This window comes from Scardinius erythrophthalmus, assembly GCF_964197995.2.
Source record: "Scardinius erythrophthalmus genome assembly, chromosome: 24".
NCBI classification, from domain to species: Eukaryota; Metazoa; Chordata; class Actinopteri; order Cypriniformes; family Leuciscidae; genus Scardinius; species Scardinius erythrophthalmus.
In genome coordinates, this window is record NC_138244.1 from 5504579 (window position 1) to 5517078 (window position 12500).

Here is a 12500-nt window from a genome sequence, read left to right on the forward strand (position 1 = left end):
TCCCTGACTTTCAATGTCTGGAATAGACCTTTTAAAATTCCATGACATTCCAGAAATTCCATGACCCGTGGGAACCCTGGAGATTCCTGCAGAGTATATAAGATCTCAAAACTACATGAAGACTTCACAGGCACAGTACCCTTCTCGTCCTGTTTGGCACACTCGGAGAAGATGTCCTGCTGGCCCGTGTTGATCCGGTCCCTGTGGAAGTAATGAGACTGAAAGAACCGCGTCCAGAACTCCTTCTCCGTCATGTTGTGAGGAACGTTCTCAGCGTATTTCTGCTTGACTGCAAACAAAGACAAAGAGAGACAGAAAAGGGTCATATTCGACACTTTCATGGCATTTTATTTGTCCCTTAAGTCTCAAAACAGTTATAAATGCTAAATATTTCACTGCTTTTTTGAGGGGTACTATACCTTTAAGACGACCGATATGTAAACGACATTTGTTATGATTGATTTGACCATCTTTTTGTTAAATTCTAACATCATTAGATGTATCCGTCGAAAAAAAACGTTTTCTGTCATAATTGACATTTTATGTAGAACTTGTATCTAATAATTATGATTTAATTAAGACAAAAAGATGGAATTATGAGGAAAAAAAATGCCATAATTATGAGAATATGAGAAAGCAATAATTATGACATAAGTTGAAACTTGACAAAAAGCTATAATTATGACAAATTTTATGTAGAAATGATGACTTTGCTCTCATAATTATGTTTTACCTAGGCATGACTTTTTTCTTTCTTATAAGTGGCACAAAAAGGCTTCCATTCATAATGCTTTGTGACAAGCTCAATAATAAAACATGGAGAGAAACAATTCATTCAATATCAAAAGGTATCCATAAAAAGCATTATGTATTACTAGAGTAACACACTGTTAGCTGTGTTAACTGTGGCAAAACATACTGGGATAAATTGTCTATTAGTTTATTAAAGATTTGTGTTAAAATCAGTCACTTATGAGTATCATTATCAGTTGAAATGCGACTTCTGTGTAGATCTTAATCACATCTCTCACCTGTAGGGTAAGTTCTGAAGATCGACTCGATGATGTCAGAGGTCAGGTTGTACCGCAGGCCGTTGCATCCGTCTGTCTGTGGTCTGATGTCAGCCTGTAACCACGATGACATGATCATGAGGTGAATTTACATTATAAAAAATAATAATAAACTTTATTTTCTATAGCGCCTTTAAAAGTAGCATCTCAAAGCGCCTCACAAAAATAGAAACAAGATAAAACATACAATTATACGAACAATGCGTTAATGAAAGCAAAACAGATGAAAATAATGCTCTTGTTAAAATCACGATGATTATTATAAATGATTTATCCGTGCACATAATTATTAATTTTTTCATTCGTAATCTTTAATCAAAAAATCTTTAATCAGCTTTCCTGTAGCTCACACAGTAGAGCGGTGGCGCTTGCAACACCAAGGTCATGGGTTCGATTCCCATGGAAAGCAAGAACTGATAAGAATGTTAATGTTGTGCCTTGAAATGCAGTGTAAGTCGCTTTGGATAAAAGCGTCTGCCAAATGCATAAATGTAAATGAAAAAAACATTAACCTCCAAAAGACATCTGTTCTCTTCATGACGTGCGTCTCGGCGGAGGGGGGACTAAACATCCTCCACAACGCACCACAATCTGACATTCAGATCTGCGTCAATATAGTTAGCAACGCCCAACTTCCTACAATCCAATTAGGGATGGGACGGTATGAAAATTTCATATCACAATAATAGTGACCAAGGTTATCAGTATTATCACGGTTTTGTTAAAACGAGATGAAAGTGTTCAAAAATAATGCTCACACTGAAAACATTTCAACAAGTTTAATATTTGAAAATCAACAAACAACAAATAAAACAAGCAGCTCTATGCACGTTTTTAAGCAAGATTATATTCTGTGGCATTTCCTTCCTTAAAATGACCGTCGTCAATAACAACGCATTATAACACAGCGCACACGTATCACAACGGACGCGCACGCGCTCTCTCGTTTCATTCAAATACAACTTGCCATCTTGCGTCTCCGTTTTCGATTGTATTGAAAATGAAATCAGAGTTGATTTATTGTTTACTGAGTTTGATAATGTTTTTGTGATCATGTAAGATTTAAAACATTAATCTGCCTTCCGCCATTCCTTCTCAAATAAAAAAACAACAACATTGCACGCTGCGCCAGCGTCAGACTGTTGCTGGCTGGACAGGATTTACAGTGAGTTATTAAAATCGCGATTATCAAACACGGTTTTAATGATAATTCAATTTTAAACGATAATACTAACCGCCCGTACATTTTATCGTGGTTTATAGTGAAACCGGTAATCATCCCATCCCTAAATCCAATCAATTCCAGAGGCCGAAATTTTCCATAGTCCCTAAATTTTTTTTTCTCATTCCAGATGCCATTTACCTTGGGTATACATCACAATAGTGAAGAAAAGACTATCGCAAATTTAGTTTCATGCCGATTTTAAACTGTTAGCCTTGTGATATGTTTCAATGGTGGAACTCACCAGGAAGGCAGCAGAGATGCCCACTTCCTGTTGTTTGTTGTTGGCGAGGGAGTGCTCCACAGAATTCAGGCTCATCCGATTGGCCCAGAACTCCTCAGCGCTGATCACCTGACTCACCACTAAGTCCTTATAGAGCTGGAACAGAACAGGGTCTTCTTGCAACATCCTGAAACATAAAGGAATCAGCTGGAGGTCAACCAACACCGATTAGGTGGCCAATTTGCTGATGTTATAGTGACACAATAATCTAATGATGGCAAAAGAGATGCAACTTTACCTGTTCTTCTCCTCCAGCTCTTTATTGGCTTTCTTCTTGAACTTGGGCAGGAGCTGCTGTAGCAGTTCTTTGATGGCGTCTCTGTCCTTCAGTGCTGTGCTCTCATTGGCGAAATGAAAGGTGGTGCTTTCTCCACTGTGCAGAACCAGCTGGAGCTGGATCTTTGCCTTTCCATCAGGACTGATCTTCTGACCTGCACAGGTATAGAGAAAAAGTCAACAAGCAAATAAATATATAGTACTGTGCAAAAGTCTTAGGCATGTTAATATCCCCCGAAAAAAAAAAATGGTTTTAAGTCAGTTATTTATATCTAATTGCTATAATCCAGTGAGATTTGTGTATGCACAAGGAGTCTGACAACAGCCGGTATGATCTGATCTCTCCATCATCGAGTCCTTCTGTGATTACATGAAGACACAGAAGAAACTGAGACAGACTAAATCCAGAAGAACTGCGGGAACGTCTCCGAGATGCTTGAAGAAACCTTCCTGCAAAGCTATAGTACTGTGAAAAGTACTGGCACTTGTGTTAAAATGCTGTAAAGTGAGAATGCTTTCAAAAATAAAATCACAAATATGATTTAACTTCTATTAACTAATTCAAATCAATATATGGTGTAACGACCCTTTGTGTTTAAGACGGCTTTTGTCCAGGTACTCTTGCGCATAGTTTTTCAGGTAGCTTTGCAGGAAGGTTTGTTCAAGCTTCTCGGAGACGTTCCCGCAGTTCTTCTGGATTTAGTCTGTCTCAGTTTCTTCTGTGTCTTCATGTAATCACAGACGGACTCGATGATGGTGAGATCAGATCATACCGGCTGTTGTCAGACTTCTCGTGCATACACAAATCTCACTGGATTATTACAATTAATGGCGAAAAGAATGTTTGGAAATGTAAACTGATATTTCCTACTGACACACTACAGCAAAAGATATAAATAACTGACTTAAAACCTTTTTATTTGGGGGGAGGGGGATATTAACATGCCTAAGACTTTTACACAGTACTGTATATACACACTGATGAGCAAAAACATTATGACCAGTCACATGTGAAGAGAATATCATTGATCATCTCCTAACAACGCCACATATTAAGATGCAGGAGAAATGGACAGGAGTAAAGATCTGAGGGACTTTGACAAGGGCCAGATTGTTACGGTGAGGCGACTGGGTCAGAGTATCTCTGAAACGGCAAGGATTATGTGTTGCTCCCGGTCAGCAGTGCTGAGGATTTACCAACAGTGGTTCGAGGAGGGACAAACACAGGCGACAGGGTGTTGGACGCCCAAAACTCATCGATGCACGAGGGCAACAATCCAGTCTGATCCGAGCCAGCAGAAAGTCACAAAATATTAATGATGGTTATGGGAGGAATGTGTCACAACCAAGTCCAGCACAAGTCCAGAAAAGTGAAGCCAAAGTGTCTCGATCGCCCCCAGGTGGCTGATCCCAGTACAGGTCATAAACCCCGCCCTCTCCATGTAATATAATGGATGTGTAAATCAAATTACACTTCAAATACTTACATTTACTTACACTTACATTTTCCAAAAGATGTTTTTATATCATTTTAGGTCGTTTTTATCATACTGATGTAAGTTAAAGTGTTCTTTTTTTTTTTATAAGTTTGGTCTTAGTTAGTTATTTGATGCTATAAAAACAGGAGTGTGATGTCATGATTGAAAGCTGTGATTGATAGCTTCTCTAAACGAAGTAGTCACTGAGGCACCAACGGACTTATTTGGGGGATTTTCAGAAGGAGATTAAAGCTTCAACTGTAATTTCTACATTTCCATAACTGTTTATTTCACACATGAGTTGTACTGCAGTAAACTGTACTAACGGTTTCTGCGGGAGTGGGCAGGACATTGATATCGCGGCTCCATTTCACGCTCACTACTGCGCAAAATCAGGTCCCATATCTGCGCAAGATATCAGTGCCATATTGGGACATTGGCAGCTTAGCTTTTCTACAGGGTGGGCCATTTATATGGATACACCGTAATAACATGGGAATGGTTGGTGATATTAAAGTCCTGTTTGTGGCACATTAGTATATGTGAGGGGGCAAACTCCTCAAGATGGGTGGTGACCATGGTGGCCATTTAGAAGTCGGCCATCTTGGATATAACTTTTGTTTTTTCAATAGGAAGAGGGCCATGTGACACATCAAACTTATTGGTAATGTCACAGGAAAAACAATGGTGTGCTTGGTTTCAACATAACTTTATTCGTTCATGAGTTATTTACAAGTTTCTGATTACTTATAAAATGTGTTCAATGTGCTGCCCATTGTGTTGGATTGTCAATGCAACCCTGTTCTCCCACTTTTCACACACTGATAGCAACACCGCAGGAGAAATGCCAGCACAGGCATCCAGTATCCGTAGTTTCAGGTGCTGCACATCTCGTATCTTCACACCATAGACAATTGCCTTCAGATGACGCCAAAGATAAAAGTCTAAGGGGGTCAGATCGGGAGACCTTGGGGGCCATTCAGTGTGCGAAGAGTGGGAGAACAGGGTTGCATTGACAATTTTATAAGTGGTCAGAAACTTGTAAATAACTCATGAACGAATAAAGTTACGTTGAAATCAAGCACACCATTGTTTTTCTTGTGACATTACCAATAAGTATGATGTGTCACATGGCCCTCTTCCTATTGAAAAAACAAAAGTTGTATCCAAGATGGCCGACTTCTAAATGGCCACCATGGTCACCACCCATCTTGAGGAGTTTGCCCCCTCACATATACTAATGTGCCACAAACAGGACTTTAATATCACCAACCATTCCCATGTTATTACGGTGTATCCATATAAATGGCCCACCCTGTAGAATAGAAGAGAGTGTAGGTGCGTCGTCCATCTTTTTTACAGTCTATGGTCACAACATACACTGCATCTCACTCTGCTGCGTCACTGCAGATCGTCAGAACTGGACCTCGGAGCTGTAGAAGAAGGTCGCCTGGTCCGATGAGTCCAGTTTTCTTTTACATCACGTGGACGGCCGTGTACATGTGCAGTGTGTTAAAGTGACGGCACCAGGATCACTGTGGGATGACGACATGCCGGTGGAGGGAGTGTGATGTCCTGGACAATGTTCTGCTGGGAAACCTGGGTCCGGCCATTCATGTGGACGTCAATTTAACACGTGCCACCAACTTAAACATCGTTGCAGAACATGACAATGGTGGAAGTGGCTCTTTCAGCAGGATAATGCACTCTGCGACACTACACACATTGTTCAGGAATGGTTTGAGGAACATGATGAAGAGTTCAAGGTGTTCAATGCCTCCAAATGGATCTCAATCCAGCTGAGCATCTGTGGGATGTGCTGGACCGACAGTTCGATCCATGATGGCTTCATCTCACAACCTACAGGACTTGAAGGATCTGAGACCATATAACATAATTGGAGTGAGCAGAAACTGCTGAGCTCTTTTACCTATGCTAACAGTGACTACTAAACGTCTGACTTGTGATTTCTACATTACCATATTTCATGACTGAACTTGAAAAGTTTACACACTGTTAAAAATCGATTTCACTGCAAAGAAAAATCTAAAATGGATTTCTATTAATCCATGCATAATGTAGGGTTTTTAAGGCATTGCTATAGGTATTTTAACACGTCAAAGGTTGGACCTGTGCCGTACTCGGTCCTGGAGGGCCAGCATCCTGCAGAGTTTATCTCCAACCCCAATTAAACACACCAGAACCAGCTCATCAAGGTCTCACTAGGCATACTAGAAACTTTCAAGCAGATGTGTTGGAGCTAAACTCTGCAGGACAGCGGCCCTACAGGAACGAGTTTGGTGACCCCACACCAAACAAACCCAAACGAGGCTGAAATGTGGGTGTAACTCACAGCGGATGTCGGCATAAAGGTGGCTGACCGAAAAGCGGTCCTTCCCTTCTGGACCCCAGGCGATCCGCTCGGCCATCAGGTACAGAGTCCCGTCCTGCTTTCTCTGACGGACCCTCTTCACCACCAACAACACCTCCTCGGACAGAGACGCCATGACTACACAAACAAAGGGACGTCCAAACCTCATTATTAATGCAGGACATTCAGATTAAAGATTTATTATGTGAACATAAATTGAACCTCCCTATTAAAGAAGGCTCTTTACATAGTTTGTGGTTTGTGAAGGAAATAATGGAGTCAAAACCCATTAAAAACCTGTTAAGGGTTGTGAAGAAGGGTGTGCATTTAGCAGCTCTCAATAACCATTAAAACATGCAGAAATAAGATATTACATCAGAGACAAAACAGCCAATAATCAGATTCAAAACTGATATTAAATCAGATCTATATCAGATATGACAACAGATTCAGATCAGACTCACAATAGAAATCGAATCAGATCAGATATGACAGATTCAGATTAATCCGATATTAAATCAGATGGAGCTAACAGCACTAGCACACATCACTTATTCTTCACAAAACCCTTTGTTAAAGTCAATTTATTGAGACTCATTATAAATATATGTAGAAATAGAGGATATAAACAACAGGTTTTTAATGCCAGATACATTTTAAACACAGCAAAACACATTTTAAACACATAAAGGTGATGAATCTGAAATCTGCAACTGAAAGCTGAACTCACGCTCACACCTGGTGACTTTAATTAACTGTTTTATTTCAATATAATAAACCCTCACCTGGCGCTCCAAAGCAGCTGAAGCTGAAGCCTCAATATTGATCTTGTGGTAAGCGACGTGAAATCAGTGTTAATGTCAGTATTTGTGTTTTATTTACAGTCGTTACGGACGCCGTGAGTGACAGCAGCCCTCAGATCCGCCTTAGAAACAGAGTGAAGCCAGAAACAGTGACGCGCTTCCTCATAATGGCTGCCAAACGGAACACATTTCAAAATTAAAGTTCGGCAAATGGTCAATGGATTCCATTTTAACAATAATATAATATAACGGTAATATAACGTTAATATAACGTTAATATAACGTTAATATAATATAATATAATATAATATAATATAATATAATATAATATAATGGTAATATTATGGTAATATAACGTTAATATAACGGTAATATAACATAATATAATACAATATAATGGTAATATAACGGTAATATAATATAATATAATATAATATAATACAATATAATATAATCATAGACTGTAAAAAAATATATCATATAGAACACTCTGTATTACAATCATAAAACATATCGATTGTGTTTTTATTTAGAACGCAACACAACTTTTATTTTGACAGCAGACATCGCTCGTGTTCCGACTTTAGTTTTTCCTTATTGCTGCTGATGGAACTAAAATGCAACTTTCCATACATGAAAGCAAGTGACAGTTCTTTGTGTTCATCACCACCAGGACAAGTCAATGAATTGGTTTGGTTTTGGTTTCAATGGCTTTGGTCAGATACGGCCGGCAGATGTAACCTGTAAAGTGCACACACCTGTCCTGGTGTCAGATGTGTGTAGATCATGTGTGATCAGATCAGACTGTAGACTCAGAGCCAGCTGGAGCTCCAGAGCTCATGTGCATCACACAGACTGTAAGCGAACAAACATATTTTCTTAAATAGATGATTTTACTTTGCCTAGTTTTTCTACAATATTAGTCACATTAACTATAGCCTACCTAAGCTATGATATGATATGATAAAATAAAATAACTGGTAACACTTTACAATTAGGTTCACTAAGAATGAACAATACTTCTACAGCATTTATACATCTTAGTTAATATTCATTTCAACATTTACATTATTCAAATCAAAGGTTGTATTAGTTAGCATTAGTTAATGCACTGTGAACTAACATGAGCAAACAACAAACACCTGTATTTTTATTAACTAACATTAACAAAGATTAATACTGTAATAAATGTATTGCTCATGGTTAGTTAATACATGAACTAATGTTAACTAATGAACCTTATTGTAAAGTCTTACCAAATAACCTTCTATTTACATATTATTTCGTATTAATATTCTAATATGATTCATATTTTGTGCATATCACTTACGTACATTTTATGCATATCCTTTGCTCACATTATATACTGTATCATATATATATATATATGAAGAGTTCAGATGCAAAAGCCTCTAAGTGTCATCTGAAATTTTCTTCTAGAATGATCATTTTTATAAAGCTTGTATATTTAAGTTCAGTAATTTCACTTATATGACAATTAATAAGTCATTTTCATTGCCATTTAAGTGAAATTACTGAACTGAAATATATGAGCTTGATAAAAATGATCATTCTAGAAGAAAATTTCAGATGGCACTTAGGCTTTTGCATCTGAAATATTCATATATATATATTATACATCTAACTGATTATCTTCTATCTATAATGGGTTTTGTTGCAGGTGGCAGTCATGTGTGTGTGTCCGGGTTCGGGTCCGGGTCCGGTTCACCAGAACAGGTGTGCGGAGACACTTTTCCAGAGAGTCGGGGGTGCACAGACGCTCTCATCAGTGAGAGACACCTCACGCTCAACTTCACAGACAGAGTGGAATGCTGGGAAATACAGCAGCCACAAAACAAGCTGGTGTGGAAGAGGGAGCAAGACCTCTCTGTCAACACCGGTAATATACAGAAGTGCACAGTCAATCTGTTGCTAGTGTACTGGTATTGATATGATGCATTTGAACAGGACCAACCGTCCCGCTGCCGTTGGTGCCAGGCGGGTACGTCATGCCCAGATCTCCTTTCTTCCGTGCGCTCCGCTCTGAACTGTGTGCCGTGAGCCTGGCGCTGGGCACAGAACACGCTGTAATGCTGACTTCAGGCGGGACTGTGTATTCCTGGGGATCCGGAAGGTACGAGGAAGATTGCCAGTAACACTTTACAATAAGGTTGCTTTCAATTCTTTGTAGTTCCACTGCGTTTCTTGTCTTCATTTTTATTTTTATTTTTCTATCCATTTTTTTCTTTTCTGTTTTTCTTTTATGTACATCACTTTGGCCAACCAAGGTTGATTTTAAATGTGCTTTATAAATCAAATTTGATTTGATTTGATTTGAAGGTTCCATTAGTTAACATGAACTATCAATGCAAAATACTTCTAAAGCATTTATTAATCTCAGTATTTACTAATAGTATTTAATATTAATAGTATTTCATATTATTTAATACACCCTGAGCTAACAGTTGTATTTTTATTTACGTATACTGTAACAAATGTATTGCTCATTATTCGTTAATGTTAGTTTATGCATTAAGGAATGACTATTTTGCCAAACATTATATATTAGATTAATTTTAGAACTAATCTGCATTTATGGGCGAGTCTCACAAAACCTGTCAAGAACATATCTGTGTCATTTTTTAAATTATAAATAAGAAAATTAAGCATATTTTTAAAAATATTCATGGAAATTAACCCACTGGTGCTGTTTTTTTACTTTATCGGAATGGCGGGAAACTTGGTAAAGGATTTGGCACTTGCTGTGTGAACACACACACACACACACACACACACACACACACACACACACAAAAATCATGGACATGATTGGAAAAGGTTAAACGGTCCTGAAAAAAATAGTCACACTTGTATTGTTCTCGTCAAAAATGAGCGCATTGGAAATTAATGGGAGACGAATTTCCTCTAGTGGAAGCGTTTGGTACTGCGGCTAAACACAATCTGACTGAAAGCTCATTTATTGAGATTATATCAACCTCAAATTTGGAAACCAGCTTGTTTAGATTTATTTATATATTTAGATTATATATTTATTTATTAGCTTTGGTTTCCTCACAGTTTTAAAGTAAAACATGGTTCGAAAATATAAATTTCGAATGAAATTAACTTAAACTTCCATGTCTTTTTTAAGTTCACTTTTTTAACTTTTTGCCAAGTGTCTTTATGATGGTTAGTTTATGTTGGAAATTTCATTTATTTACAGGTAATAAATGGATTATAACTATTGCATAAATATAATTTGGCACCCTAAAAATACAAAATATTGAATTAAAAACATTATCGAACTAAAATATAGTACATTCATTTCATTGGGGGAAAAAAATAGGTTATTTTTGCATTCACGTGAGCAGCACCAACATATTTTACCCACAAATTCTCATTACTGTAACAGTGTTTTTATTGTTAGCTAAAACCATGCAAAATAATTAAAAATATTTATTAAAAATAAAGCTAAAATAAATGTAAATATTAGATGAAAAACTTAAATAGAAAAATTGCCATTGCAACTAACTGAAATAAAATAAGTTTAGATTGAAGTAATACAATTGCGAAAAATTTGAATAAATTAAAGCTAAACAGAAATATAAAAAACTAATAAAAGTGACAAAAGCACATGACAAAATTATTAAAAATACTAAAATTAAAAATAAAAGCTAATTCTAAATTTTAATAGATACTATAATAGTGCATAAATATTGCTAAAATAGCACAAAAAGCATTACTTTCACTGTAAATTATTTATATTTTATATATTATATTATTTAGTATTTGTTGTTCCACCTCTAATTTATGCCTATTGTGACAAATCATTGTATTACAGTAATGTTTAATGTAAAATAAAACGGCCTTTTCGAGACTACATCATTTTAAATAGATTTATTTAAAGCATTATTCATTTCTTTGGGTGTAAAATGTACTCGATGTGTCTTTAAACTACTCAGTTCCCATGCTGAATGTTTTTATTGTTTTGGCAGTCACGGTCAGCTGGGTCACGGCGCTCTGACGTCGCAGGACGAGCCTCAGGTCGTGGAGGCGCTGTGGGGCGTCCCGATCCGAGCAGTGTCCGCTGGGAGCTGGCACTCCGCTTCCGTCAGCAGTGAGATCATCCCACTAACATTCCCTGTCAAATTCAGCCGTTTGCTTGCTCTTTGTGAGCATACTGTAAACACACTGCAAAAAATGTCTTGTCTTTTGTCTTGTTTCCAGTCCAAATATCAAAAAATTCTTAAATTAAGATGCATTTACTAAAGTAGTAAAATCTTGTTTTCTGGGGAAAAAAATCCAAATGAAGTGAGTTTTTCTTAATCGCGATTAATCGCATCCAAAATAAAAGTTTGTGTTTACATAATTTATGTCTGTGTACGGTGTATAATTATTTTCTATATATAAATACACACACATGCATGTATATATTTAAGAAATATTTGCATGTATATGCTGTGTATATATATTTATATTATATATAATTTATATTATATATAAATATTTTATATATAAATAACACATTTTCTTAATATATATATATGCATGTGTGTGTATTTATATATAGAAAATAATTATACACCGTACACAGACATAAATTATGTAAACACAAACTTTTATTTTGGATGCGATTAATCGCGATTAATCGTTTGACAGCCCTAATTTTAATTCAAACAAAATGATTTTTCTTACCACGTTGGCAGATCATTTTACTTGTTTTAAGCAAAAACTCACATCATTTGATTTTTTCCCCCCAGAAAACAAGATTTAATATCTTATGTTATCTTCCTCATCTAGTAAATGCATTTTGATTTAAGAATTTTTAGATATTTAGACTGGAAACAAGGCAAAAATACTAAGTAAGAATGTCATGTTTTGCAGTGCAACAGCCACTTCAAGCCTTGTTTGATTGTTTTATGGTAAAAACGGCAATTGTGATTTTTAAAGATCATATTCATACTTCATAATTCATCATACTTCATTTCACTTTTGAA

General features: G+C 36.7%; 2 protein-coding genes across 2 annotated transcripts in view; one reads left to right on the forward strand and one right to left on the reverse strand.

Annotated features, from left to right (window-relative positions):
• The window catches only part of gtf2h1 (general transcription factor IIH, polypeptide 1), a 14554-nt gene extending 6900 nt beyond the window's left edge, over positions 1-7654 (reverse strand). Inside the window, exons 1-6 of the mRNA XM_081355588.1 lie at positions 7486-7654; positions 6683-6838; positions 2814-3006; positions 2537-2702; positions 1032-1125; positions 140-289 (exon numbers count right to left, since the gene is read on the reverse strand). Coding sequence (XP_081211714.1) covers positions 140-289; positions 1032-1125; positions 2537-2702; positions 2814-3006; positions 6683-6836 — 757 coding nt within the window. The 5' untranslated portion in view covers positions 6837-6838; positions 7486-7654. The remainder of the gene's footprint in view (positions 1-139; positions 290-1031; positions 1126-2536; positions 2703-2813; positions 3007-6682; positions 6839-7485) is intronic.
• A 428-nt stretch (positions 7655-8082) lies between these two features.
• The window catches only part of rccd1 (RCC1 domain containing 1), an 8557-nt gene continuing 4139 nt past the window's right edge, over positions 8083-12500 (forward strand). The window contains exons 1-4 of the mRNA XM_081356707.1: positions 8083-8360; positions 9185-9403; positions 9472-9637; positions 11499-11620. Coding sequence (XP_081212833.1) covers positions 8186-8360; positions 9185-9403; positions 9472-9637; positions 11499-11620 — 682 coding nt within the window. The 5' untranslated portion in view covers positions 8083-8185. The remainder of the gene's footprint in view (positions 8361-9184; positions 9404-9471; positions 9638-11498; positions 11621-12500) is intronic.